The sequence below is a fragment of the Protomyctophum bolini genome, assembly GCF_963924005.1.
Source record: "Protomyctophum bolini genome assembly, chromosome: 15".
Taxonomy (NCBI): Eukaryota; Metazoa; Chordata; class Actinopteri; order Myctophiformes; family Myctophidae; genus Protomyctophum; species Protomyctophum bolini.
In genome coordinates, this window is record NC_137876.1 from 19,508,245 (window position 1) to 19,533,395 (window position 25,151).

At 45.1% G+C, this 25,151-nt stretch overlaps 1 protein-coding gene across 1 annotated transcript; it reads right to left on the reverse strand.

The window, feature by feature from the left end:
* Positions 1-131: 131 nt before the first annotated feature.
* On the reverse strand, positions 132-24,628 carry LOC308329757 (sodium/potassium/calcium exchanger 4-like; the record flags this gene model as incomplete). Its single annotated transcript, XM_080784254.1, has 17 exons — positions 24,151-24,628; positions 21,857-21,976; positions 20,274-20,350; positions 18,789-18,863; positions 18,060-18,144; positions 13,680-13,783; positions 11,896-11,970; positions 11,425-11,450; positions 10,143-10,196; positions 8,891-9,054; positions 6,006-6,175; positions 5,132-5,219; positions 3,889-4,055; positions 2,922-3,036; positions 2,294-2,406; positions 1,537-1,602; positions 132-284 (listed from the first exon to the last, which is right to left on the reverse strand). Exons 1-17 carry the CDS (start codon positions 24,278-24,280, stop codon positions 132-134), a joined length of 1,782 nt encoding a protein of 593 aa, XP_080640380.1. The 5' UTR covers positions 24,281-24,628.
* Between the last annotated feature and the right edge of the window lie 523 nt (positions 24,629-25,151).

The following is a 25,151-nucleotide window of genomic DNA, read 5'->3' on the forward strand; positions in this document are numbered from 1 at the left end:
GGGCAGGTTGAACCCCTCTAGTCCTCATTAAAGCACATGGGCAGGTTGAACCCCTCTAGTCCTCATTAAAGCACATGGGCAGGTTGAACCCCTCTAGTCCTCATTAAAGCACATGGGCAGGTTGAACCGCTCTAGTCCTCATTAAAGCACATGGGCAGGTTGATGAAGGTGAACACGTTGTACTCGATGAGCACCGACAGGGTGAGGAAGAACACGTAGAGCAGCAGCACACACACCCCCAGACGCGCGTCCAGACGCCAGCCGTTGGCGTGGATGCCGAGCACCTGCGGGAGGGAGACACGGTGCGGTCATGTCCTGATCATTTGAGTGCTTTATTAATATTAAAAAGGACCACTTTTCAACCTGTCTTCATATAATTGGTCCTAATGTTAATGATAAAATGCAACCATTTGTTTCTACTCTGGAAGGCTGTGGGCAGTTCAGAAACCCGTCCACCAGTGACATCATCGCTAGGCAGATTTGTTTTAAAACAAGACTTTTTTCAAAACATATTTAGATTTGTATTATCGTGATGGCTTCCATTTTCGCATTGCAACTTTTCAGGACTAGAAAGCCTGCAGTTTCTATTAGCTTGGCCTTGGGTTCCTCGTTGATGATGGTGGACAGTTTCTGAACTGCCCGAGTAGAAAAGAATTGTGGTATTTTATCATGATCATTAGGTTGAAAAGTGGTGAAGTGGCCCTTTAAATGTAAACAGCCCGGTGGTACAGTAAAACATTAAGGTTAAAAGGATGACACAAAAACGTCCTGGGGACTTGTTTCCTACAGTATGTATTCAATTCATCACCATGTCTGTCTGTCAGTCTGTCTGACTGTTTGTCTTTCTGCCTGCCTGCCTGCCTGCAAGCCTGCCTGCAAGCCTGCCTGCCTGCAAGCCTGCCTGCCTGCCTGCACGCACGGTTGTAATCCACGTAACTCAAGAACCGACCGAACCCACCGACTTAAAATTTGACACACACGTTCCACACCCCCACAGGGAGTGCAGTGCCCGGCCTTGAGTCAGTGGGCTACAACGGTGTCCAGAAACACCACAAAAGGCTCTGGTCAGGCTCTGCCAGTGGACCTAATGCGCCTATAAGCCGCCTCACCTGTTGAATTCCCAGCCTCTGCCTCAGCCAATTGATTGCCATGGCGACCCCCACACCTGCCATTTGATATTTGATTACTTAACCAGTCCACTTTTCACAGTCACTTTACTCACTTTGCACTCTTCAGACACATGGGCAGACAGACAGATATACAGAGATCTCCACACACAGACAGACGGTTAAAACGGGTGCTATGACAACGGGTATTGGATACTACTAGGTTCCCAACTTGCATCGTTCCCAAGTAGGCTGGTGGCCGACAGGAACAGCTCTAGTATGTGCAAAGGAGGAAAGGGAAGAAATGCCGCAGTGAATAGTGTTCAGGCCAGTTTTGAAAGAAACCAGTGTTACACGTAGTTTAATGGAAGGTGTCAGGACAGGTCGTAGAATGAGAATTTCCCCATACTCGCACGCACGAGAAACTCACAGTGAGTGCCATAGATCCGAGCAGAAGGACAACAGAGTAGATGATACCTCTACTGTTGATTACAACCTGCAGAGAGAGAGAGAGAGAGAGAGAGAGAGAGTTAAATAAATGCACTCCATTGAGGCCCATATGGTTGCTGTCAGCTGTGGCGGGGTCGCCACAGTGGTAAAATCCATAAGGCCACCATTGACAACCTAAGGCAACATTTTCTCAATTTCATTATGCTTTAAGCAGCATGTGACGGGTCAAACTCTGGAGTTTTCATGATTCTGCCATAGCCACTTGCCCAAATGTGCTATGTGACCTCATCACATTTGTGATGACAGCTATGGCCCTGGTGGCTTCTCGCCATCAGGGCGTCTTACTGGTATTATTGGTATAGTGGTACCTGCTGTATGCTGCTACAAACACATTTGCATTTTGCATTATTAATGACTATTCATCACTGACCTGTGACCCCCAACGCACTGACCTGTGACCCCCAACGCACTGACCTGTGAACCCCAACGCACTGACCTGTGACCCCAACGCACTGACCTGTGACCCCCAACGCACTGACCTGTGAACCCCAACGCACTGACCTGTGACCCCAACGCACTGACCTGTGACCCCCAACGCACTGACCTGTGACCCCCCAACGCACTGACCTGTGACCCCCAACTCACTGACCTGTGACCCCCAACGCACTGACCTGTGACCCCCAACGCACTGACCTGTGACCCCCAACGCACTGACCTGTGACCCCCAACACACTGACCTGTGAACCCCAACGCACCGCCAGCGTCTGGATGCTCCAGGGCAGTCCCAGACCCACCAGGATATCAAACACATTGCTGCCAATGGAGTTGGACACAGCCATGTCCCCCAGGCCTAGAGACACACAGAGAAGACATATGGAGACACAGCCATGTCCCCCAGGCCTAGAGACACACAGAGAAGACATATGGAGACACAGCCATGTCCCCCAGACATAGAGACACACAGAGAAGACATATGGAGACACAGCCATGTCCCCCAGGCCTAGAGACACACAGAGAAGACATATGGAGACAGACACAGCCATGTCCCCCATGCCTAGAGACACACACAGATAAGACATATGGAGACGCAGCCATGTCCCCCATACCTAGAGACACACAGAGAAGACATATGGAGACACAGCCATGTCCCCCAGGCCTAGAGGCATACAGAGAAGACATATGGAGTTGGACACAGCCATGTCCCCCATACAAAGGCATAGAAGGCATTTGTAGAATCGTCCTCAGGTCTAAATGTAAAAGTAAAGTATCTGAAAATGACAGTACTTGAGTACATGTATGTAGTACTAGTTCGTATTGTGGTTCGTGTCCACTACTGTGTGTGAGGATGTGTACATGATGTTTTACCTTGTCTGGCCACCAGGAGGCTGGAAATGCAGTCGGGCACACTGGTACCGGCTGCCAGGAAGGTGATTCCCATGATTACGTCTGGAATGCCCAGAGTATAGCCTATTATGGTCACCTAAAACATGCACGCACGCACGCGCACGCGCACGTGCACACACACACACACACACACACACACACACACACACACACACACACACACACACACACACACACACACACACACACACACACACACACACACACACACACACACACACACACACACACACACACACACACACACACACACACACACACACACACACAGTAACGGTAAATACACAGTTAATTACCTACAAAGCCAGGTGGACATTTTTGTGAAAATTCCATTTTAGTAGTATTTTTGACCTGAAGTCAGCTTGTGTGGTACCTGGCCTTACTACAGTCATGACCTGAAGTCAGCTTCAGGTCTACAGACTACAGACTTGTGAGTGTTAAAGAGCTATATAGCCCTGTAACTCTGAGAGTGTACAAATGGAACCAAATGGACCCTTACAGGTCCATGTGGTTCCATTTGTAGGCCTATACACTCAAAAGGGAGTCCTTGGAAATAAAACATTTTGAGACCCACGTGGACTCCACATGTGCCATACCTGCTGTAACATGTCATAGTAAATCGGTGTCATAAATATTCAGAGGAAAACCATGGAGACTTGACATTCAATGATCAAAATGCGAACATTATATAATGGTGTGTAAAAACAACATCTGGCATCTCCCAGGTGACGAGGCCGAGTATTGCCACAGTACACATTTTGTCCATGATGTGCAGGGCCAAATGAGCCACTGGGCCGGTGGGGCTGCGGCCCGGGGGCCCAGGTTTGAGGCCCAGTGAGGCTCCTGGGGACCTTCATTATGGCTGTTGATTGTGTTATGTAGGTTAAAAAAAGATGATGAAAATGGGCACCCATTGCGTATAGCCTACCATCCAGACCATGACGTATGAGTAGGCGGCGATCCAGAGGGTGGCGCCTAGGAAGGTGAGCAGGAAGTACTTCTCCCACTGTGGTTGGCTGCAGTCCGGGACGCTGACGTAGAGAAGGAAGTGGATTGGCCAGGAGATCAGCCACTTTAATCTGCCCAGGGTACTTCCTGCACGAGACACACATCAAAAAGCTTAACGTGAATTGAGTACCACAGACGAAAAACAGTCTTAAGTCCAAATTTCTTTCTGACCCCTCCACGAAAAGGCCTCGTTGTCCTGAACCCTTATCTATCATTTATACATTATGGATCAATAGTGTGGACTTAGACTGTTTTTCGTCTGTGGCATTCCTGCCGAGTGGCTTGGGAACCTGATATATGATAGTATAAATATGTTTATTTGTACAACACCTTTTAAAAACAAGTGTTGTAGGCTACTAGCAGCAACGGTAAAATAAATCCAAGGTAGAGCTCTCAGCGCGTCGCAGTGTGACGCGTTGAGTATTTTCGCTATTTTTGTCCAAAAGTGCCCTCTAACGGGATCTCAGCCCCTGTCTCTCTGACACTGCTCTGCACGGGAAATAGACGGCGAAGTAAAACCCGGAAATGGATTCTATATTTGATCAACTCACTTCCTTGTTTTCCGACATGCAGTGCTGCAGCTGGGCGGGCAGATGCGAAAGCAAGGAAATATCTCGTACTGTATATGCTGTGTTTTGGCGACAATATATTAATTTATGAATTACGTATCCATGTAATAGCCATGTCCCCCAGGCCTAGAGACACACAGAGAAGACATATGGAGACACAGCCATGTCCCCCATACCTAGAAACACACAGAGAAGACATATGGAGACAGACACAGCCATGTCCCCCATGCCTATAGAGACACAGAGAAGACATATGGAGACACAGCCATGTCCCACATACCTATAGAAACACACAGAGAAGACATATGGAGACAGACACAGCCATGTCCCCCATGCCTATAGAGACACAGAGAAGACATATGGAGACAGACACAGCCATGTCCCCCATGCCTAGAGACACAGAGAAGACATATGGAGACACAGCCATGTCCCCCAGGCCTAGAGACACACAGAGAAGACATAGGTGGTCATTGTCGGGATATAATTCACCTTCAGGGAGATTAACCACCTCCGATTCGCGTCGCTGGTTAATCTCACGAGACATTCTCTCCAGAGAGAGAGAGAGAGAGAGAGAGAGAGAGAGCAGTACATTACCATGTGGAGAGCTGTTCTGTGTCACCACTTTGCTATGTGCCTCTGTCACTGTGGTCATAGCCATGCTGTGATAGTCCTGTGCCATCCGCTGTACACACGCACACGCACACGCACACGCACACATGCACACACACACACACACACACACACACACACACACACACACACACACACACACACGCACACACGCATGCACGCGCATACAGTACAAAGTAACAGATGTTGGTAGTGGTACATAATGACATTCATGCACATGAATAGCAATCACACGCACGCACGCGCACGCACACACGCACACACACACACACACACACACACACACACACACACACACACACACACACACACACACACACACACACACACACACACACACACACACACACACACACACACACACACACACACACACACACACATGTACACACATACAGTACAAAGTAACAGATGTTGGTAGTGGTACATAACATTCATGCACATGAATAGCATTTGCACGCACGCACATGCACGCACGCACATGCACGCACGCACGCACGCGGCGGCCGTGGGGGGGGGGGGGGGGGCAGGGGGGGGATTCGTCTAACTCAGGAGGGCCCGACCTCAAAGGGATTTCCAGAGACAAAAAAAAATATATAGGTTTATATATACATACACTACTGTACTGTATGTAATTGGCCGCCAACCCCCATCTGAAAATATGTTGTTCCAGGGACCTCCGCAGAAGCAAAGATTTGAGTTAAAAATGTTCGCTGTGAAAGAATATATATATGTTCAAAAATGTGTGCATGTGTTTCAAAAATAGCAGATCTACAATGGGACAGAATGGGACAATGTACTGTAACATATACCGCGTAGATATTCCTCATACACGCACCTGGTGTATGATTAGGCGGCTGGCCATGCGCAGGCGTGTCTTTGGACTGAAGTGATTGGTTATCATCAGCCTTAGCCCCGCCTCTGGAAAACTGCACGGGAGAGGCGGGCCACTGTCAATCATCCCGTCTGCAGACACACTTGAACCAGTGTAGGCTTGGCTGGCCGTCCCTATAACCACACACACACACGCACGCACATGCGCACACGCACATGCGCACACGCACACGCACACGCACACACACACACACACACACACACACACACACACACACACACACACACACACACACACACACACACACACACACACGGGTTAAGACAACTAATGGAGTTGCAGGGACATTATGAGTTTCTCTGTAGTTGAGGACAACCCTATAGTTCCTAACCTTGGTCTCCCATCAGAGTTGCTGCTACTGTTGGTGTTATATTTGGTCAAATTATGAAGTATTTTTGTAAGTTATATACTGTTGTGATTACGGTGTTGTGAACTTGAAACAATGTGTGTTTAATTGAAACAGTTACAACAGCATGACTGTGAAAACATCTAGAAGGTCATGGATGACACCTAAATGCAATGACAACACAACACAACTATACTGAGGAGGACCAGGGTCACAGACATTTCTATATTGTGGCCAGAAGAGGGCAGCAGTGCACTATAGATAGATATATAGAGGTTTTATTAAAGCGTCCTACATCATAAGATGCCCAGCCCGGCTTACAAGACACTCACAAAATTGTACATATATAATGATACATATACACAAATAGACAGTTACTTATGGATACACCGTTCTCCAATGTAACTGCCATGCCTTCTCTATGAATTTTCCAAAAACTTCATTACTGAACAACCAATAAAACACTCAGACATCCAAAACAGATCTGGGTTCTTATCCTGAATTTTTTCAAATAAAAAAGTTTCTTAAATCATGATATAGAAAAACAAACCTTAGTATTTGTATGAGGGGGAATAAGTCAAAGACATTGACCCGAACATAAAACTATGGTTACTTTGCTGTATGAGTTTTCTCTCTGTTAATCGCAAGTCTCCATTTACTGCATCATAGACATGCAATATTCAGCATTTTTTGTAAATTTGACTCATTTTCAGCCATCATATCATCAGCATATAAAAGAATACTCAAATTAATGTTTTCCATTGTTATACCCAAATTGGCCTGCTTGATTTCCTGGGCTAAATCATTTACAAAAAGGGCAAACAAAGTGTGGGAGAGCACATCACCTTGCTTCACACCAAATGGTGTGGGGAACCAACAGTCATTTAACTGGAGGCAAGCGACTGGGGCTTTGTATAAAGCTTTGATGGCATTATAAAATGTACCACTAATACCACAGTGTGTGTATATATATATATATATATATATATACAGTATATATGTATATGTGCCAAAAAAATACTAATGGAGCTGAGAATGTGCGTGCGTGCGTGCGTGCGTGCGTGCGTGCGTGCGTGCGTGCGTGCGTGCGTGCGTGCGTGCGTGCGTGCGTGCGTGGCAAACCTATAACTTCACTGAGCATTGTGAAGCTACGAGAGTGTACACATGGAACCTTACAGGCCTGTAACTTTGAGAGTGTACAAAAGGAACCTTACAGGCCTGTAACTTTGAGAGTGTACAAAAGGAACCTTACAGGCCTGTAACTTTGAGAGTGTACAAATGGAACCTTACAGGCCTGTAACTTTGAGAGTGTACAAAAGGAACCTTACAGGCCTGTAACTTTGAGAGTGTACAAATGGAACCTTACAGGCCTGTAACTTTGAGAGTGTACAAAAGGAACCTTACAGGCCTGTAACTTTGAGAGTGTACAAAAGGAACCTTACAGGCCTGTAACTTTGAGAGTGTACAAAAGGAACCTTACAGGCCTGTAACTTTGAGAGTGTACAAATGGAACCTTACAGGCCTGTAACTTTGAGAGTGTACAAAAGGAACCTTACAGGCCTGTAACTTTGAGAGTGTACAAATGGAACCTTACAGGCCTGTAACTTTGAGAGTGTACAAAAGGAACCTTACAGGCCTGTAACTTTGAGAGTGTACAAAAGGAACCTTACAGGCCTGTAACTTTGAGAGTGTACAAATGGAACCTTACAGGCCTGTAACTTTGAGAGTGTACAAATGGAACCTTACAGGCCTGTAACTTTGAGAGTGTACAAATGGAACCTTACAGGCCTGTAACTTTGAGAGTGTACAAAAGGAACCTTACAGGCCTGTAACTTTGAGAGTGTACAAAAGGAACCTTACAGGCCTGTAACTTTGAGAGTGTACAAATTGAACCTTACAGGCCTGTAACTTTGAGAGTGTACAAAAGGAACCTTACAGGCCTGTAACTTTGAGAGTGTACAAATGGAACCTTATACAGGCCTGTAACTTTGAGAGTGTACAAAAGGAACCTTACAGGCCTGTAACTTTGAGAGTGTACAAAAGGAACCTTACAGGCCTGTAACTTTGAGAGTGTACAAAAGGAACCTTACAGGCCTGTAACTTTGAGAGTGTACAAATGGAACCTTACAGGCCTGTAACTTTGAGAGTGTACAAATGGAACCTTACAGGCCTGTAACTTTGAGAGTGTACAAATGGAACCTTACAGGCCTGTTACGTAACTCTATAGTCTTTGGAATGAAACTTCATTAAGTTTCTGTCACTCAACTAAATGTCATGAGATTTCAGTCGACTAAATCTACAGTTGATTTAGTCGACTGAAATGTATTTTCAGTGCGACGCGTTGTGACCTTGTAGATCGGCTATTGTCAGTCTCAGTCATCGTAGCTTAGTTTTCATGCAGTTTCCATTTAGATTTCGTCAGTGAAAAAAGGTAGTCGACGAGGAAAATAAATCGTCATAATTGAACCTCTGAGGGACTTACCTGGCGGTAGGAGGGGTTTGCTGGGGTCATCGCCGTGGTAACCACAGTCTCCATAGCAACCGTCGTTCCCCTCCACCAGAGGGCTGAAGGAGGTGTGGCCGTTTTCTATCACCGTCTGCTTCCTCCATCCGCCTGATAGGTGGCGCTGTAGGCTGCTGTTAAACCTGACACGCACGCACACAAACACACACACACACACACACACACACACACACACACACACACACACACACGCACGCACGCACGCACGCACACAATGTTTGTAAAGCAACACACAAATGCACGCATGCACACAAGCACGAAATATTGGCACCTCGTTCATCATCATATTATAGAACCTAGGTTCAGTGCTTTTCAATCTAGCAACAACAGTTAATCCAATTCATGGATAGAATCACTTAGTTATATAACATATATCAATTTCATTCAAATAAACTATTTGAATGAAATTGATATAATCAAGATTAGGGTAATTCTCCCAAAACAGGGACCCCGGGGTATTAATCATAATTGTTTTTGTATTGAATTGTTAAAGGTAGAGTAAGTGATTTCACTTAATTCAAATATCACTTATTTCTTTTGTTTTGTTGTGATAATCCTCTCTACTATAGAGTGTGCTGACCATATAAGGAGTTGCTCCCTGTCCCCAGTTAACCCCTGGGGTGGTCAAAAAACCTTAGGTTTCGTTTTGACTCTCTATCCTGGTTGGACGAAGGCTTAGGTCCCACAGCCAAAAACGAAACCTAAGGTTTTTTGAGTGAAATCACTTACTCTACCTTTAAACTGTGATATTATCAAAAAAGGAAATGTGCACGTATTGAATTGGGTCTGAGCAGAAGCAAAGAGGGATATCAAAAGGAGAAGCATGCATGGTCAGGATTGACCTCCCATGATCCCCCCCCCCCCCCCCCCAGACAGAAAAGGACCATTTCGTCGCTGTAATCCTGGGCGCTACTCTCCCTCTGCCCACCTGGGGAGAGCCCCGAACGGAGCTCGTGCTTACGACGAGACACATACTTATGAAGGACTCACAGTATGAGCCATTTACACGTTGAATTGTACTGCTGTGTTCCTTCTTAATTATAGTCGACTCACTGGAGTGCCTGGACTTTATTCAAGCTTTTAGAAAAATAAATGTCTGGCTCCTTTAGAGAACCGTGGGATTCCATACAACTTTTGTGAAATAAATAGCCATTCTACAAGCTTGTGTGTGTAGTGTAGGTGTGCGTGCGTGCATGCGTGCGTGTCTCACTTCATAATCAGGATGTAGCCAGCATACATCAGCACCAGCAGCAGACTTTCCCACCTGGATGAGAGAAGGAAAAAAAAGCCATACATTCTTGGTGTTAGCTTGGCGTCTCCCGGCCTCCTGCCGCAGCCTGTCCTACTTGGGTCCCCTGCATGCAGCGAGGGCCTTTGAACTTGAAGCCAGCCAGGTATATATACCGGGGTCTTACACTCCGGATGAATAGGAACACATTCAACACACTCGTCCTGACTCAGGGGATGGATGCCCATGAGGCATTCTTTTCCATTGCCTTCGGTATCCAAGCTCTGCACGGGATACCGAAGGCAAACGGGGGGGGGGGGGGGGGGAATATGCCGGCTGTCGACGATTAGTTTCTTTTTACAAACCCATCGTTTTATGCCTGAGTTGTACCTGTGGTTGTGTGGCTGTTGGTGGTGGTGGTGGTGACACGCACCGGACACAGCAGCTCTTGTTGTGAGCTCATCCTATCTGATATTTCCGATGGCGTGAGTGTGTGTGTGTGTGTGTGTGTGTGTGTGTGTGTGTGTGTGTGTGTGTGTGTGACGCCCGCGCCGCGCACAACTAAGGCGTATGACTCAGGCTTTATTTGTTCACAAAGACAATGAGGAGATGGCATTTGATTTGAAGGGGCTCATTGAGAAGTGAGCGCACTCGTGCTTTCTTCGTCCGTCTGTCTGTCTGTCTGGACAGACAGAACAGACAGATTCTAACTACGTCCACATACTTTGAGTTAGAAACTCTGTATGAACTTTACTATATTATTTCCTGTGGATCTATTCACATTCTTTCATACTTTTTGAATCTTTTTCTTTTACATTCTGCGCGTGGCCAGACAGTCAGTCAGTCAGTCAGTCAATCAGTCAATCAGTCAGTCAGTCAGTGACCTGCACTATGACATATCTGTGACGCACAACACCTCGATCTGACAACCTTTCACAATCACACTTTCGTGATATGATCTTCTCCAACATTATGTCTAGTAATAACTTTAACTAGTAATAACTTTACAGTATATGTGATTCCCAGAATTCAGCCATGGATGGAAGTACCACTCCAAAACTAATGACACACACACACACACACACACACACACACACATATACACACACACACACACATATTTCCATGCACACACACACACACACACACACACACACACACACACACACACACACACACACACACACACGCACACACACACACACACACACACACACACACACACACACACACACACACACACACACACACAAAAGTTACTCACCACTCAATATGTCCATCGTATATAATCTGAAAACAACAAGGAATAAATTAAATTATTGAACATTAGGCTGATATTCTATAGAAGTAGCTCCCAAATGGCATGATGAGAGTGAGTGACACTCACACTCACAATGAGACAAGTAGGATCACACATTGATATTAATATTATGCAATAACATGCAAGTATGAATTCCATCTTTCATTTACGTTGTATATACGTTTATACCGTAATATATATTCTAACCACATTCAACATGTCTCGGTGAGCTTGTAGATGTACTTTCACTCTAAGTACAGTGAGATCACTCTTTTTATAACCTGATTTCCCCACCAAACGACACGTGTTGTGATATATAGACAGTTGTATGTCTATGCGTTTCTATGATTTTGTGCAGCACATGTATAACCCCATAGGTAAATGAAGTGAATTGGATTAGATCAGTTAAGTATATACACAGTCTGTTACACTCACAGCAATGAGAGCCAGCACTGACAGCGTGTAGCAGATTGAGTCACGGAACACAGCATACTTTGTCAGAGGGACAACCTGGAGACACGAAGACAGGACAGAGACACAGAGATTAAACTGAGGGACAACCTGGAGACACGAAGACAGACAGAGACACAGAGATTAAACTGAGGGACAACCTGGAGACATGAAGACAGGACAGAGACACGGAGATTAAACTGAGGGACAACATGGAGACATGAAGACAGACAGAGACACAGAGATTAAATTGAGGGACAACATGGAGACACGAAGACAGGACACAGAGATTAAACTGAGGGACAACATGAAGACATGAAGACAGACAGAGACACATAAACTGAGGGACAACATGGAGACATGAAGACAGGACAGAGACACAGAGATTAAACTGAGGGACAACATGGAGACATGAAGACAGACAGAGACACAGAGATTAAACTGAGGGACAACATGGAGACATGAAGACAGACAGAGACACAGAGATTAAACTGAGGGACAAGTCAACATGGAGACATGAAGACAGACAGAGAGATTAAACTGAGGGACAACCTGGAGACATGAAGACAGACAGAGAGATTAAACTGAGGGACAAGTCAACATGGAGACATGAAGACAGACCCAGAGATTAAACCCTCTCAGAGGGACAACCTGCATGGAGACTAGCCCCACATGTGACTTCTGTCCCTATACGCTCATTCTGCAGCTCCGAGATGAAGTCACTCCGGGGAAGCCTTCAGCCGCGTTGCAGAAACGGTGCATGGTTTTTCCACTATGGAACGTTGCTTACACTTTTCTGCACGTCGTATCCAAAGATTAAAGGTCCGTACTTGAGCTAAACTAATTGTAACTTTACAAGGAAGTTGTGCATGTGCGTGTCGACTGAACTGACGTCAGTCGGAAAATTCCACATTCGACCCGCATGTGCGTGAACACATAATGGACAAATCCACACCTTGACAGATAATTAAAACTGGTTTTTCTTTTGTCTTCTTAAAATTGCTAAATACAATGCACAAGTATACTTAGTATTAGATTAAATTGATTATTTCCATTTCAAAACGATTCGATATACCGATTATCCAACCAAACGATACGATATACAAAGTCAAATTGGTCATTTGGTTTCATTTTACGCTCTCAAGAGTTAAAGATCTATTAATAAGGGCCCATTTTGGTTATAGCAACTCTCCGTCATTTATAGCTGGGGACCACCTGGAACCCCCTCAAAGTCCCACTGGTGGTCCCCGGACCGCTGGGTTGAAAACCACTGTTCTAGACGGATAAAGGAAACGGCCTATAGTGTCAGGATTAAGATCAGGATCAGCGACATGATGTCATAATACACCCCGACAGCGTTTAACAAGTGCAAAGAAGCACAGAGGAGCTCTGTAATCCACCCGTGTGTGACAGGCAGGTGAATTAACCGGAGATCAAGTCAACCTGCACGGTGTGCTGTCTGACATGCAGTCCACTAGGACAGTGTTTCACAAAGACTTTCTCTTGTCTTACTACAAAAAAAAAAGCAAGCCAAAAAGAAGGTATACAAATGCAAACAAAGTAGGCCTACAAAAGTACCAAAGTAACAAGGTTTGCAGAAAACTGTTTAGAAGTGGGATTTAGAAGACTTTTTAGAATCGGCCTCAGGTCTAAATGGGTTAAGATGTTAACACACTGTGTGATCCACATTCCACACACTGTGCGCTCGCTCGCACGCACGCACGCACGCACGCACGCACGCACGCACGCACGCACGCACACAGACTCACCTGGCCAGCGAACAGACCACACACTCCAATGATGCAGAGGATGTTGAAGACGGCTGATCCTACAATTGTTCCGACTCCAACATCACCACGAGTTATAAACACACCTAAAAGCACACGCACGCACGCACACACGCACGCATGCATGCATCCACACGCACACACACAGCCTCCATCAAAACCCACCTTTCCAGACTCGCTTTCCACGACTGCGTGGTAAAACATATTTTCCCCATAAGCATAGGCTGGGTAGGGGTAGGGGGGGTAGGGCTGGAGTGTACACTACACATGGAACCAAATGGACCCTTAGAGGTCTGTAACTCTGAGAGTGTACACTACACATGGAACCAAATGGACCCTTAGGCCCTCATTTATCAATCGAGTGTAAAATCTGCCACAGATTCGAGTGCAGGTTTCGTAGTACACCCACGTCGCCACGGCATTTATAAAGTGATCGCAAACAGCTGATCCTTCCTTAATTTCGTTCTGACGTTAATAAATGTGACGGCTGAAATCTATCTGGCACGCCCTATGAAATCAAGCCTCGCCCTCGTTTTTGCGACCTGAAAACGGCAATACGTTTCCTGAAACCATGGTTACATGAAAAAATAGGTTTCTCCCGTGCCTTGCTGCGCCTCACCCCCCTCTCTCATACACACGCACAGACGCACAGCACGCACACGCAACTTGCAAGCTGCGCAGCCCAACTAACTGGTGTGTTGTTAAATAAATAAAAAACGAACACCTGCATGAATTAAATAAAGTTGTAGGCCTACCCTGTCTGTTTCTCCTCTCGCTTCCCTTATTGCTGCCCGCCTCACGGTCCTCACCCCCCCCGCACGCCACGCACGCACATATCGCAATTTGCAAGCAACTTTCACTGTGTGTTGTTAGTTGTATATTAAATTATTAAAGTATTTTTAATTTAATATACAACAAGATATATTAGTGAACGAAAACCTGAACCTGAACCATAATTAAATAACAAATAGGCACACACACGAACGGTGACACGCTGCTGTTTTGCAGGTGCTCCTCCTGTCCTGTCTGTCTGTCTCTCTCTATCACTGTGGTCCGTCCGTGACCAACTGCATGCACGTTCGACAGTCTATTTAGATTGCCTCGCAGTCGCTGCAGTGGCTGCAGGACTGTAAACTGTCAATTATATTAATGTGCAGCCAAAATATATGGTAGGCCTACTGGTGGTGGTGGGCTGACTGGCTGGGTTAGCCTATACCTATCGCCGATGCGGTTCCCATGCACTTGCGCTGGGCTGGCACGGCACATTTGACATTCCAGTGACACGTCAGGTTTATTAAACGAGGAGGAGATTGCATATACCGTAACTCCAGAAAGACAAGTGCTGTTGGCCTGCTGTAGATTACAGTATATAGGCTACCCATGCATGTTGGGACTCTCCGCAGCTGCATTGCAACTTTCTACTTTCCAACGTCATGGAAATATTCCAGCACAGACAGCCCAAATCCGCGCTCATGCAAAACACTGTTTAAATGGCTTAAATCAAGCGCGATTTTAATTGTAAAGTTGGAAAGCTCCTACAAATTTCATATGACACAAAGACACATCTTGTAGGTCTATTCCTTTTTCTTTTCTTTTTCTTAAAAAAAAAAAAACATGTGTAGCCCATATACATACAGTTTTATATTAACATTTTAGGAGTGAATACATATGATTCATGCCTTTGGCAGCCTCTCAGCTGGTCAAACAATGCTGCTCCACCGTTCTGCGACAGAAAAACAAGCGTAAGCAAGCTGCCGACCAGACGTGGGAATTGAACGTTGTCAAGTTCAATTTCAAGCTTTGGCGGAAATGGTAAATGTCAAAAATATCGGCAATTTCGGCGTGCACCCATATTTTGGCGTACGCACGGTTGATAAATGAGGGCCTTAGAGTTCTGTAACTCTGAGAGTGTACACTACACATGGAACCAAATGGACCCTTAGAGGTCTGTAACTCTGAGAGTGTACACTACACATGGAACCAAATGGACCCTTAGAGGTCTGTAACTCTGAGAGTGTACAGTAACACTACACATGGAACCAAATGGACCCTTAGAGTTCTGTAACTCTGAGAGTGTACACTACACATGGAACCAAATGGACCCTTAGAGGTCTGTAACTCTGAGAGTGTACACTACACATGGAACCAAATGGACCCTTAGAGGTCTGTAACTCTGAGAGTGTACACTACACATGGAACCAAATGGACCCTTAGAGTTCTGTAACTCTGAGAGTGTACACTACACATGGAACCAAATGGACCCTTAGAGGTCTGTAACTCTGAGAGTGTACACTACACATGGAACCAAATGGACCCTTAGAGGTCTGTAACTCTGAGAGTGTACACTACACATGGAACCAAATGGACCCTTAGAGGTCTGTAACTCTGAGAGTGTACAGTAACACTACACATGGAACCAAATGGACCCTTAGAGGTCTGTAACTCTGAGAGTGTACACTACACATGGAACCAAATGGACCCTTAGAGGTCTGTACAGTAACTCTGAGAGTGTACACTACACATGGAACCAAATGGACCCTTAGAGGTCTGTACAGTAACTCTGAGAGTGTTTATACACGCAGAGTTATGGAGGTCCTTGAAATTAACCCATTTAGACCCGAGGACAATTCTACAAATGTCTTACATTCTTAGTTTTTTTCTTTTTCTTATTCTGAAAAAAAATAATTACAAAAATAAAACATTTTCATGTCAAGGACCCCCAGAATTATATGTACTGTATTAGGCCGCCGACCCCCATCTGAAAATATGTTGTACAAGGAACCCCCCAACCAAAAGCAAAGATTTGAGTTAAAAACGTTCGCTCTGAAAGAATATTCAAAGACTTTTGACGCAAATGTTCCTTTTCGAAAATAGCAGATCTACAATTTACAATTTACAATTTAGGCATTTAGCAGACGCTCTTAATCCAGAGCGACTTACATTAAGCAAGAACAAAAGCATGGGAATACATCACATGAAAGCATTTATCATGAAACATGCGTAAGCTAAGAAAGTAACAGTGGAATATCTACAAGCTCGTATAGCACGGCACTTGGTTGCCGCGCTAAGAGCTTGTAGATCTGCTATTTTCATATAGCTCAAGTATAACATAATCCTTAAAGCACCGGTTCCCTCCCGTCTTGAATGTGTTAAAATACTAAAATAAATCTTTGAGAACCAACTGCTCTGACTCACTCTGCGTGCAAATAGTGTAGAGCGTTCGGTTTCCAAGTATCCCTCCAAGGGCGTCGCGTGCAGGTGTATAATCACGGTTTATCTTTGAGACGGAGCAAAATGCTATCGGCTAAAATGCTTTAATGTCATCAACCTGGCTGCACGCACGCACGCACGCACGCACGCACGCACGCACGCACGCACGCACGCACGTGTCGACAAAAACTAAGACGAGAAACGTTCGTCGACTACCTTTTTCCACTGATGAAAACTAAATGAAAACTATAAGCTAGGATGACCAAAACTATAAGACTGCATATACTGACAATTTCGTCAACAAATAAAAACTAGACTAAAATGTTCGGAAGGGACTATATAGTGGACAAGAGATCCAGCATTAGTCATTTTACACTTGGTTGCATGCTGAAAATAGCCGATCTACGAGCTCACAATGCGTTGCGCTATGCGACACGTCGTGAGCTTGTAAATCACCCATTTTCAGTAAGTGTAAAAGCAGTCATTACGACGGCATCAAGGCCTCAACACTAATAACGGCGTCACTTTGATGCTGCAAAGCACGGGGGGCTCGGAGTTGCGGCATCACCGACACAATCATGCTCTTGTGTTTTCAAAGCCTGGCCATGTGATCACAGTCTTAGAGTCAGGCGGATAACCTTTTACAGGAAGAAAAACACATGGATGACCCCAACCATGCAGGAACTACTCTCTGAAAAACACCCCTGGGTGACCTCAACTATGCAGGAACTACTCTCTGAAAAACACCCCTTGGGTGACCCCAACCATTTAAAAACACCATAATAGTGTTTTTTTTTTTAAAAACACCAGGATAGTGTTTTTTAAAAACACCATAATAGTTTTTTTTTAAAACACCAGAATAGCGTTTTTAAGTACAATAGGACGACGGTTTAAACGGTTTTAACGATTTTATAGCAGTTTTATAACGGTTTTATAACGGTTTCGGTTTTAACGGTTTTATAACGATTTTATAACGGTTTTATAACGGTTTTGGTTTTAACGGTCCCCATCATAGCGGTTATAACGGTTATAACGGTTTTAACGGTTTTATACTGGTTTTAACGGTTTTATTGGGTAGGGTTTTATAGGATAGGGTTTTTTAAAAACACTATGTGTGTGTGTGTGTGTGTGTGTGTGTGTGTGTGTGTCTACCTATAACAGATGCAAACAGTTCAGGTGCAGAGCTCCCGGCAGCCATGAATGTTGCTCCAGCTACGTCCTCACTGAGGTCTAGTTTCTACACACACACACACACACACGCACACACACACACACACACACACACACACACACACACACACACGCACGCACAGGCACACGCACACATGCACGCAGTGGCAGAGAGACACATATTTATAATAAATTAAGAGTCATGAGTTGGCCTAGCGGTCCGGGCACCGAGGCTGCTCATCCAGCCTGACAGCGTGTCGCAGGTTCGAGTCCCGATCCCGAACGACCGTTGCTGCGTGTAACTCCCCGTCTCTCTCTCTCTCCCCCCATGTACTGTCAGCCTATACTGTTACTCTATCAATACACGCAGAAAAATACCCTAAATCGATGCAAGTTGGAAATGCATATTATGTCTGTGTGCCTTTTATGCCCATATATGGAGTTCTTTGTCAGGCATGCCCAAATATGGAGTCTATGTGCAGAATGATGTCAGAACAGGCCAGCTCCATAATGAGTCTGGGCAGGGGCCCTCATGTCCAGAGCCCGGGCAGAGGCCTTTTTTGGGGCGGTTCTGGACAACCGTGACTCGACACCGGGCACTGTCTGCACCCCCTGCGGTGGTGTCTCGAGTTACGTGGATTACAGACGTACAGATGTATGTGTACAGACCATACGTACAGAGACTTGGTGCATGTATAGTTCGATAATTACCTCACATATCTTCTCCAGGGAGACAACAAAGTAGTCATCACAGACGATGGCCAGGGCCAGGAACATGTAGAGAGCCTATATGCACAGAGCACATCATTAACCGATTCCGTACATAGGTTGCCACACGTCATAGGGACCCCCACCGACGCGTACATAGGACGTCCTATAGCGCATCCTCAATGATACCGGGCGAGAAATCAAAATAGCAATTCTTCTAAATTCTCTGATTGTGTAGACTTGTTGTAAATTAACTTAAGTATAGGCCAAATGCAGATTAAAAACAATATTTTAACTCTTGAGAGTGTAACATAAATGGGCCTGTAGGGGTCCATTCATTGATTTCATTTTACACTCTCAAGAGTTAAATATAATCAATATAAGGGTCCATTTGGTTATCAACTCTCCATCAATTAGCTGGGGGACCACCTGGAACCCCCTCAAGGACCACTTGTGTGGTCCCCGGACCACTGGTTGAGAACCACTGCTGTAGTATAATGATCAAGTGGGGCGTCTTGTTAGACCAATCGTGACACCCGTTTCATTCATGGAGAATGTAAACACATTAGTAAAGCATCAACATCATTTCCTTGATTCCTTCCTCCGCAAAAAATGTCCGCTTCTTCCGTGTATTCAAATCATCTTGAATTGAACCATTGGGTTGAGAAGCAATTTGGTGTATAGGACAACAGAGTCAAACGCACACAGAGTCGCGGTTAGACAGACATATATACTAACAGTCCAAACAGGCATTAGTCCGACAACACCGTGGCTCCCGACAGGCGTGGCCGGTTAAAACTAACCTTGTGGCTCCCGACAGGCGTGGCCGGTTAAAACTAACCTCGTGGCAGGTAACAACTAACCTGTGGCTCCCGATGTGCGCGGCAGGTTACACTTAACCCGTGGTGGGTTAAAACGAACCCGTGGTGGGTTAAAACTAACCCGTGGTAGGTTAAAACTAACCCATAGAGTCACAGTCACAGTGACACAGTCACACTGAGACACTGTGTGTCACACACACGCACACACACACACACACACACACACACACACACACACACACACACACACACACACACACACAAGCACATGCATGCACACTGTGTGTAGTGAAAGGATACCCGCACATGCACAAAGCCTGGGTTTTCACAGCTAGTGTCATGTCAATGTTCTTTTCATTGGCACTTTCAATTAGTCCACTGCATAATAATGTACCTCGACTACGGTGAGAGAAACCCTACTGTGTGTGTGTGTGTGTGTGTGTGTGTGTGTGGTGTGTGTGTGTGTGTGTGTGTGTGTGTGTGTGTGTACGCGCCCACGTGCATGCTGTCACAATGCAGTAGCGTAGCTACAACTGTCTCTTTCTGTCACCCTGCGTCTGCTTATTTATCTCTCTCTCTCTCTCTCTGTGTGTGTGTGTGTGTGTGTGTGTGTGCCAGTGGGTCGCTCTCTATCTCTCTGTGTGTCAGTGTCTCTCTCCCTTCTCACCGCTAGAACGTGCAGCACAACAGCTCCCTGGTGCCTCTGTGTGTTGGAGAACACATCTGGTGGGAACTGGTGGATCGCTGGGGGGGAGAGAGAGAGAGAGAGAGGTCTGCATGTTAAAAAAATTCACTGGCCGCAGAAACCAAAATGATTGGTTTTTGGAGGTGCCGATGTCCGTTGGCAGATGATTAAGTTTTAAAGTAAAACCAAAGTGGTTTAACTGATGTCTGGTCAGTGGTAGCCTATAGCTGATGTCTGGTCAGTGGTAGCCTATAGCTGATGTCTGGTCAGTGGTTTAGCTGATGTCTGGTCAGTGGTTTAGCTGATGTCTGGTCAGTGGTTTAGCTGATGTCTGGTCAGTGGTTTAGCTGATGTCTGGTCAGTGGTGATGTCATGCCCCCCTACATACCAACTCGCAGTCTCAGATCCTCCAATCAGGCACTCCTTGCCCTACCAAAGGGGCCCCTGAACAAAACCGGGCACACAGCCTTTGTCTTTATGGGCCCCCCACCCTCTGGAACGCACTCCCCCTGGAAATCAGGCTCGCCGAGTCGGTTCCACGTTTTAAATCTAAAAAAATCATTTTTTATAGACTAGCCTTTTACCCTAATCTCCCTTGATTGTGTTTACTACTATTTCTACATAATTGTTGGTATTTGCATTTTGTTTCGCACCGTTTTAACATTTTCCTGCTTTGTGTGCAGTTTTCATTTATTGTTCCTTTGTCGTAAAGCCCTTTGTAACGCTGTTTTGAAAGGATGCTACAGTATATAAATAAAGCTTATCATTATTACCATCATTATTATTGCTTAACATTGCTGTCGGGGGAGAAACCTCTTATCTCCATATGAATGAACGCCCCACTTGATCACGTGAAAACATCCAAAGCAGCAGATGATCCACACGCTCGAATCGCGGCAAGAAGCTTGTATGGATCTGCTATACTTTTTTAATTGGAATCCTGGGAACTAACAGTTTTGGACATACTGTACACCCGCCAGAGACAATAATTAGTACTACAGTATATGTGAGCAAAATGTGTCACAGGCAGAGTCATGGCGCATGGCAGCAGGATCCATTGTTCAACCAGTAATACGCCTACATGTGGGGCGAGAAGCGACCTCGCCCTTTTGGGCATAAGGTTGCATGCACAAATAAACTAAACTAAACTAGATCCGCCTCGTTGAAGTCAAACTGATGAAACTGATGAATATATCAACTGTTTCCATATAAGGAGCATGTCTTGAGTGTACAGGGTTTGATGAGGTCAGGACAGGTAGACAAGTAAAAAGGGAGACATTGAAGCGGAAGATGGATGGGGAAGGATCAACATTATGGAATGTCGGAACAGGTTCTCGGATATATCCATTATATGGAGATCTAAGGGTTTGAGGTTTGAGGTCAGTTGTAGAGTTGCTGGCCAATATTGATGTCATCCGGGATCTCCATATATGGGCTTAATTTGCGACAGCAGGTCGCATTTACTATGACATCAGGGATATCAATCCCTGTCACGTGATGTCACGAGGCCTGGGCACCATATATGCGTGCATGCCATGTGTGTGTGTGTGTGTGTGTGTGTGTACCTGGCTCAGTGCAATTGATCTCCAGAGTGGTGTTGTCATCATCAGCCAATAGTCTCCTCTGATGCAAGTCACCTGACCCTGTGGTTATGTCCGACTTTGAAGCCATTAGCATAATGTGACCTGCAAATACACGCACGCACGCACGCACACACACGCACGCACGCACGCACGCACGCACACACACACACACACACACACACACACACACACACACACACACACACACACACACACACACACACACACACACACACACACACACACACACACACACACACACACACACACACACACACACACACACACACACACACACACACACACACACACACACACACACGCTCTCTACTGTTGTAGGGGAATGGCTTTTGCATTGCAAATTCAGAGACAAGCCACTTTGTTTTGTTGTACCAGAAAGTGGCTGAAAATCCCATTTGATTCACATGATAAGTCCAGGAATGCATGCATGCATAATACCGTAACCTGGGAATAAACAATGCATACATATAGTGTATACAGTATAGGCTGGAAATAAATGAGTTGACGCAATACGCCGATTATCATCTGTAATGAAAAAGATATCGTGGCTGTCGGGCGGAATCCTCTCATCTCCATCTTATTGCCGTACATTAACTTTCCTACTTGGTCACATCACCACAGCGTCAGTGCTGCAGGCTTAGTGCTTGTAGATCTGCTACTTTTGATGTTTGCTCATTTGAATCCTGGAAAGTAACATTTTTTGGACATACGTTTTTTTCATGTCATGTGAAAGCAGGGAATCGTAGCTTCAAATAGACATATTGGTCGTTCAGTTTGACCCCCCAGTTTTGGAGATATGGCTTATAGAGTGATGTCTTGCAGAGAAACTGCGAGTTGAGAACAGGCTTGAAAGGTTCACTTCTGTGGACATTACACCTATAGCTACATGATTAAGCATTTCATATTATTTACACATTGATTTCAGCTCTGACATGTATTTCAGACATGCTCTGTGATATGTGAAGAGTCTGCCTGTGCTATCAACTCATTTTGGATAAAACATAAATACATTCAGTAATTCTCCTGTGGTGAAAAGCTGGAGACTGCACAATGTCAAATCAGTCAAATCTGGTCACATATGTCCAAAACGGTTACTTTCCACGATATACTTTATTGAGCGCAAATAGATGATGTACAAGATCACAACTGGGCGTGGTGGTGTGACGCATTGTGAGCTTGCAGATCTGCTATTTTCGAATAGCCAATTATAACATGTAGGACTAACGTGGCCAAGTATGAAACAGGACTAGCGTGGATAATGTGTGACTGTGTATGTTTTGAAATGATAATCTAAAGCTGCAAAGTACAAAGGTTTTCAACAACAACAACAACAACAACTTGAGAATATTTTAGAGTATAGAACTATACATTATCAGATAAATACAATACTAGGTCAATAAGTCAAGTACACTACCTGGAGTAAAGGTACTTTGTTACGGTCTACATTGAATGATTATTGACATGAGTATTTGGTGTGCGTGTATGTGTGTGCACGCATGTGTGTTTGCGTGTGTGTGTGTGTGTGTGTGTGTGTGTGTGTGTGCGTGCGTGCGTGCATGGGTGCGTGTTGTGTGTGAACGGCAAAATACTAAATCCAACACGGGTTGTGCTTATAACCACGCCCCCGGGCAGGCATAGTTTACTGAGGTTAGGGTTAAGCTTATAGGTTTAGGTATAGTTTAACTGAGGTTAATTAGGGTTTTGGTTTAAGGACCTTTTTGTACCATACTATTGTATGTATAAGTACAGAACAAAGAATGTGTGCTTTCGCCATCTTTGTTGAAGAAGAGTCTGGGCAATTATGATTTAGTCATAAGTTACTAGAAACACTAAAAGTTTCTAAATCTTATATTTAGCCTATCATTTGACTGAGTTAAGGTATAGTTTTACTGAGGTTAGGGTTAGGTTTAGGTATAGTTCTACTGAGGTTAGGGTTAGGTTTAGGTATAGTTCTACTGAGGTTAGGGTTAGGTTTAGGTATAGTTCTACTGAGGTTAGGGTTAGGTATAGTTTTACTGAGGTTAGGGTTAGGTTTAGGTAGGCTATAGTTCTACTGAGGTTAGGGTTAGGTTTAGGTATAGTTCTACTGAGGTTAGGGTTAGGTTTAGGTATAGTTCTACTGAGGTTAGGGTTAGGTTTAGGTATAGTTCTACTGAGGTTAGGGTTAGGCTGTCAATCACAGCGACTGGCCAATCACAGCGCGTCCTCGCACAACCCGCGTATAGGCTTTGGTACGACGCGTGTGTACTACTCACCCACTGCCGCCAGCAGCGCAGACAGTCCCCAGGTGACGCCCAGCACTCCCACCATCACACACACCTGCACCTCCACCTTATGCAACCTCCTCCTCGTGGCTCGCACCTTATTTCCCCTGTTCACCGCCATCACCGCCGTCCAAGAGAAAAACAACCAACACCATGCACCTGCCCGGCCTCTCCTATTGAAAAACACTATACACCGTCTCCAGAACCAACACAGCCTCCAACGGTCTAATTTAGGTAGAATGAAAGTGTAAATTAAGTATATAATTTGTGTAAAGTGTCTCCGATAATCTTTCTGGCTGGTTACATCGTCCAGACGTATAGTTTCAGTTAACAATGTGCCAGTATATGCGTAGAGCGCTGTCACGGCTACAGGAAACAGACATTACAGTGCATGTTTAGTAGTAGGCTAGTAAACAACAGACTTTAAGACCGAAGCTTCTCTCGCTCTTCTTTATGGATACAAAGAGACTTTAAATAACGTTGCCTTGAAGCCTGGATGCTGCGCGGGCGTCTCATCTCCCTGTCCGTCTGACCCCAAAGAGTCCCGCAGAAGAAAGAATTAAACTCCAGGGTGTCCACAACCAGCCTGAAGGGAACACACACAAACACACACATATGAAACAGAGCTGCTACTCTGACAGAGTTGGAGCAGCTAAATGAGGAAGAGAATGCCTTCACACACAAGCTCTCTCTCTCTCGCACACACACACACACACACACACACACACACACACACACACACACACACACACACACACACACACACACACACACACACACACACACACACACACACACACACACACACACACACACACACACACACACACACGAGAGAGAGAGAGAGAGAGAGAGAGAAAGAAAGAAAGAGAGAGATCTCCGTCTCCTCCACCCATTGGTCAAACCACTTACAAACTTATATAGGGGCAAAGTTGAAAAGTCATATGAGTGGGGATTTTTATTTTATTTTTTAGCAAAAATGCACTCTATTG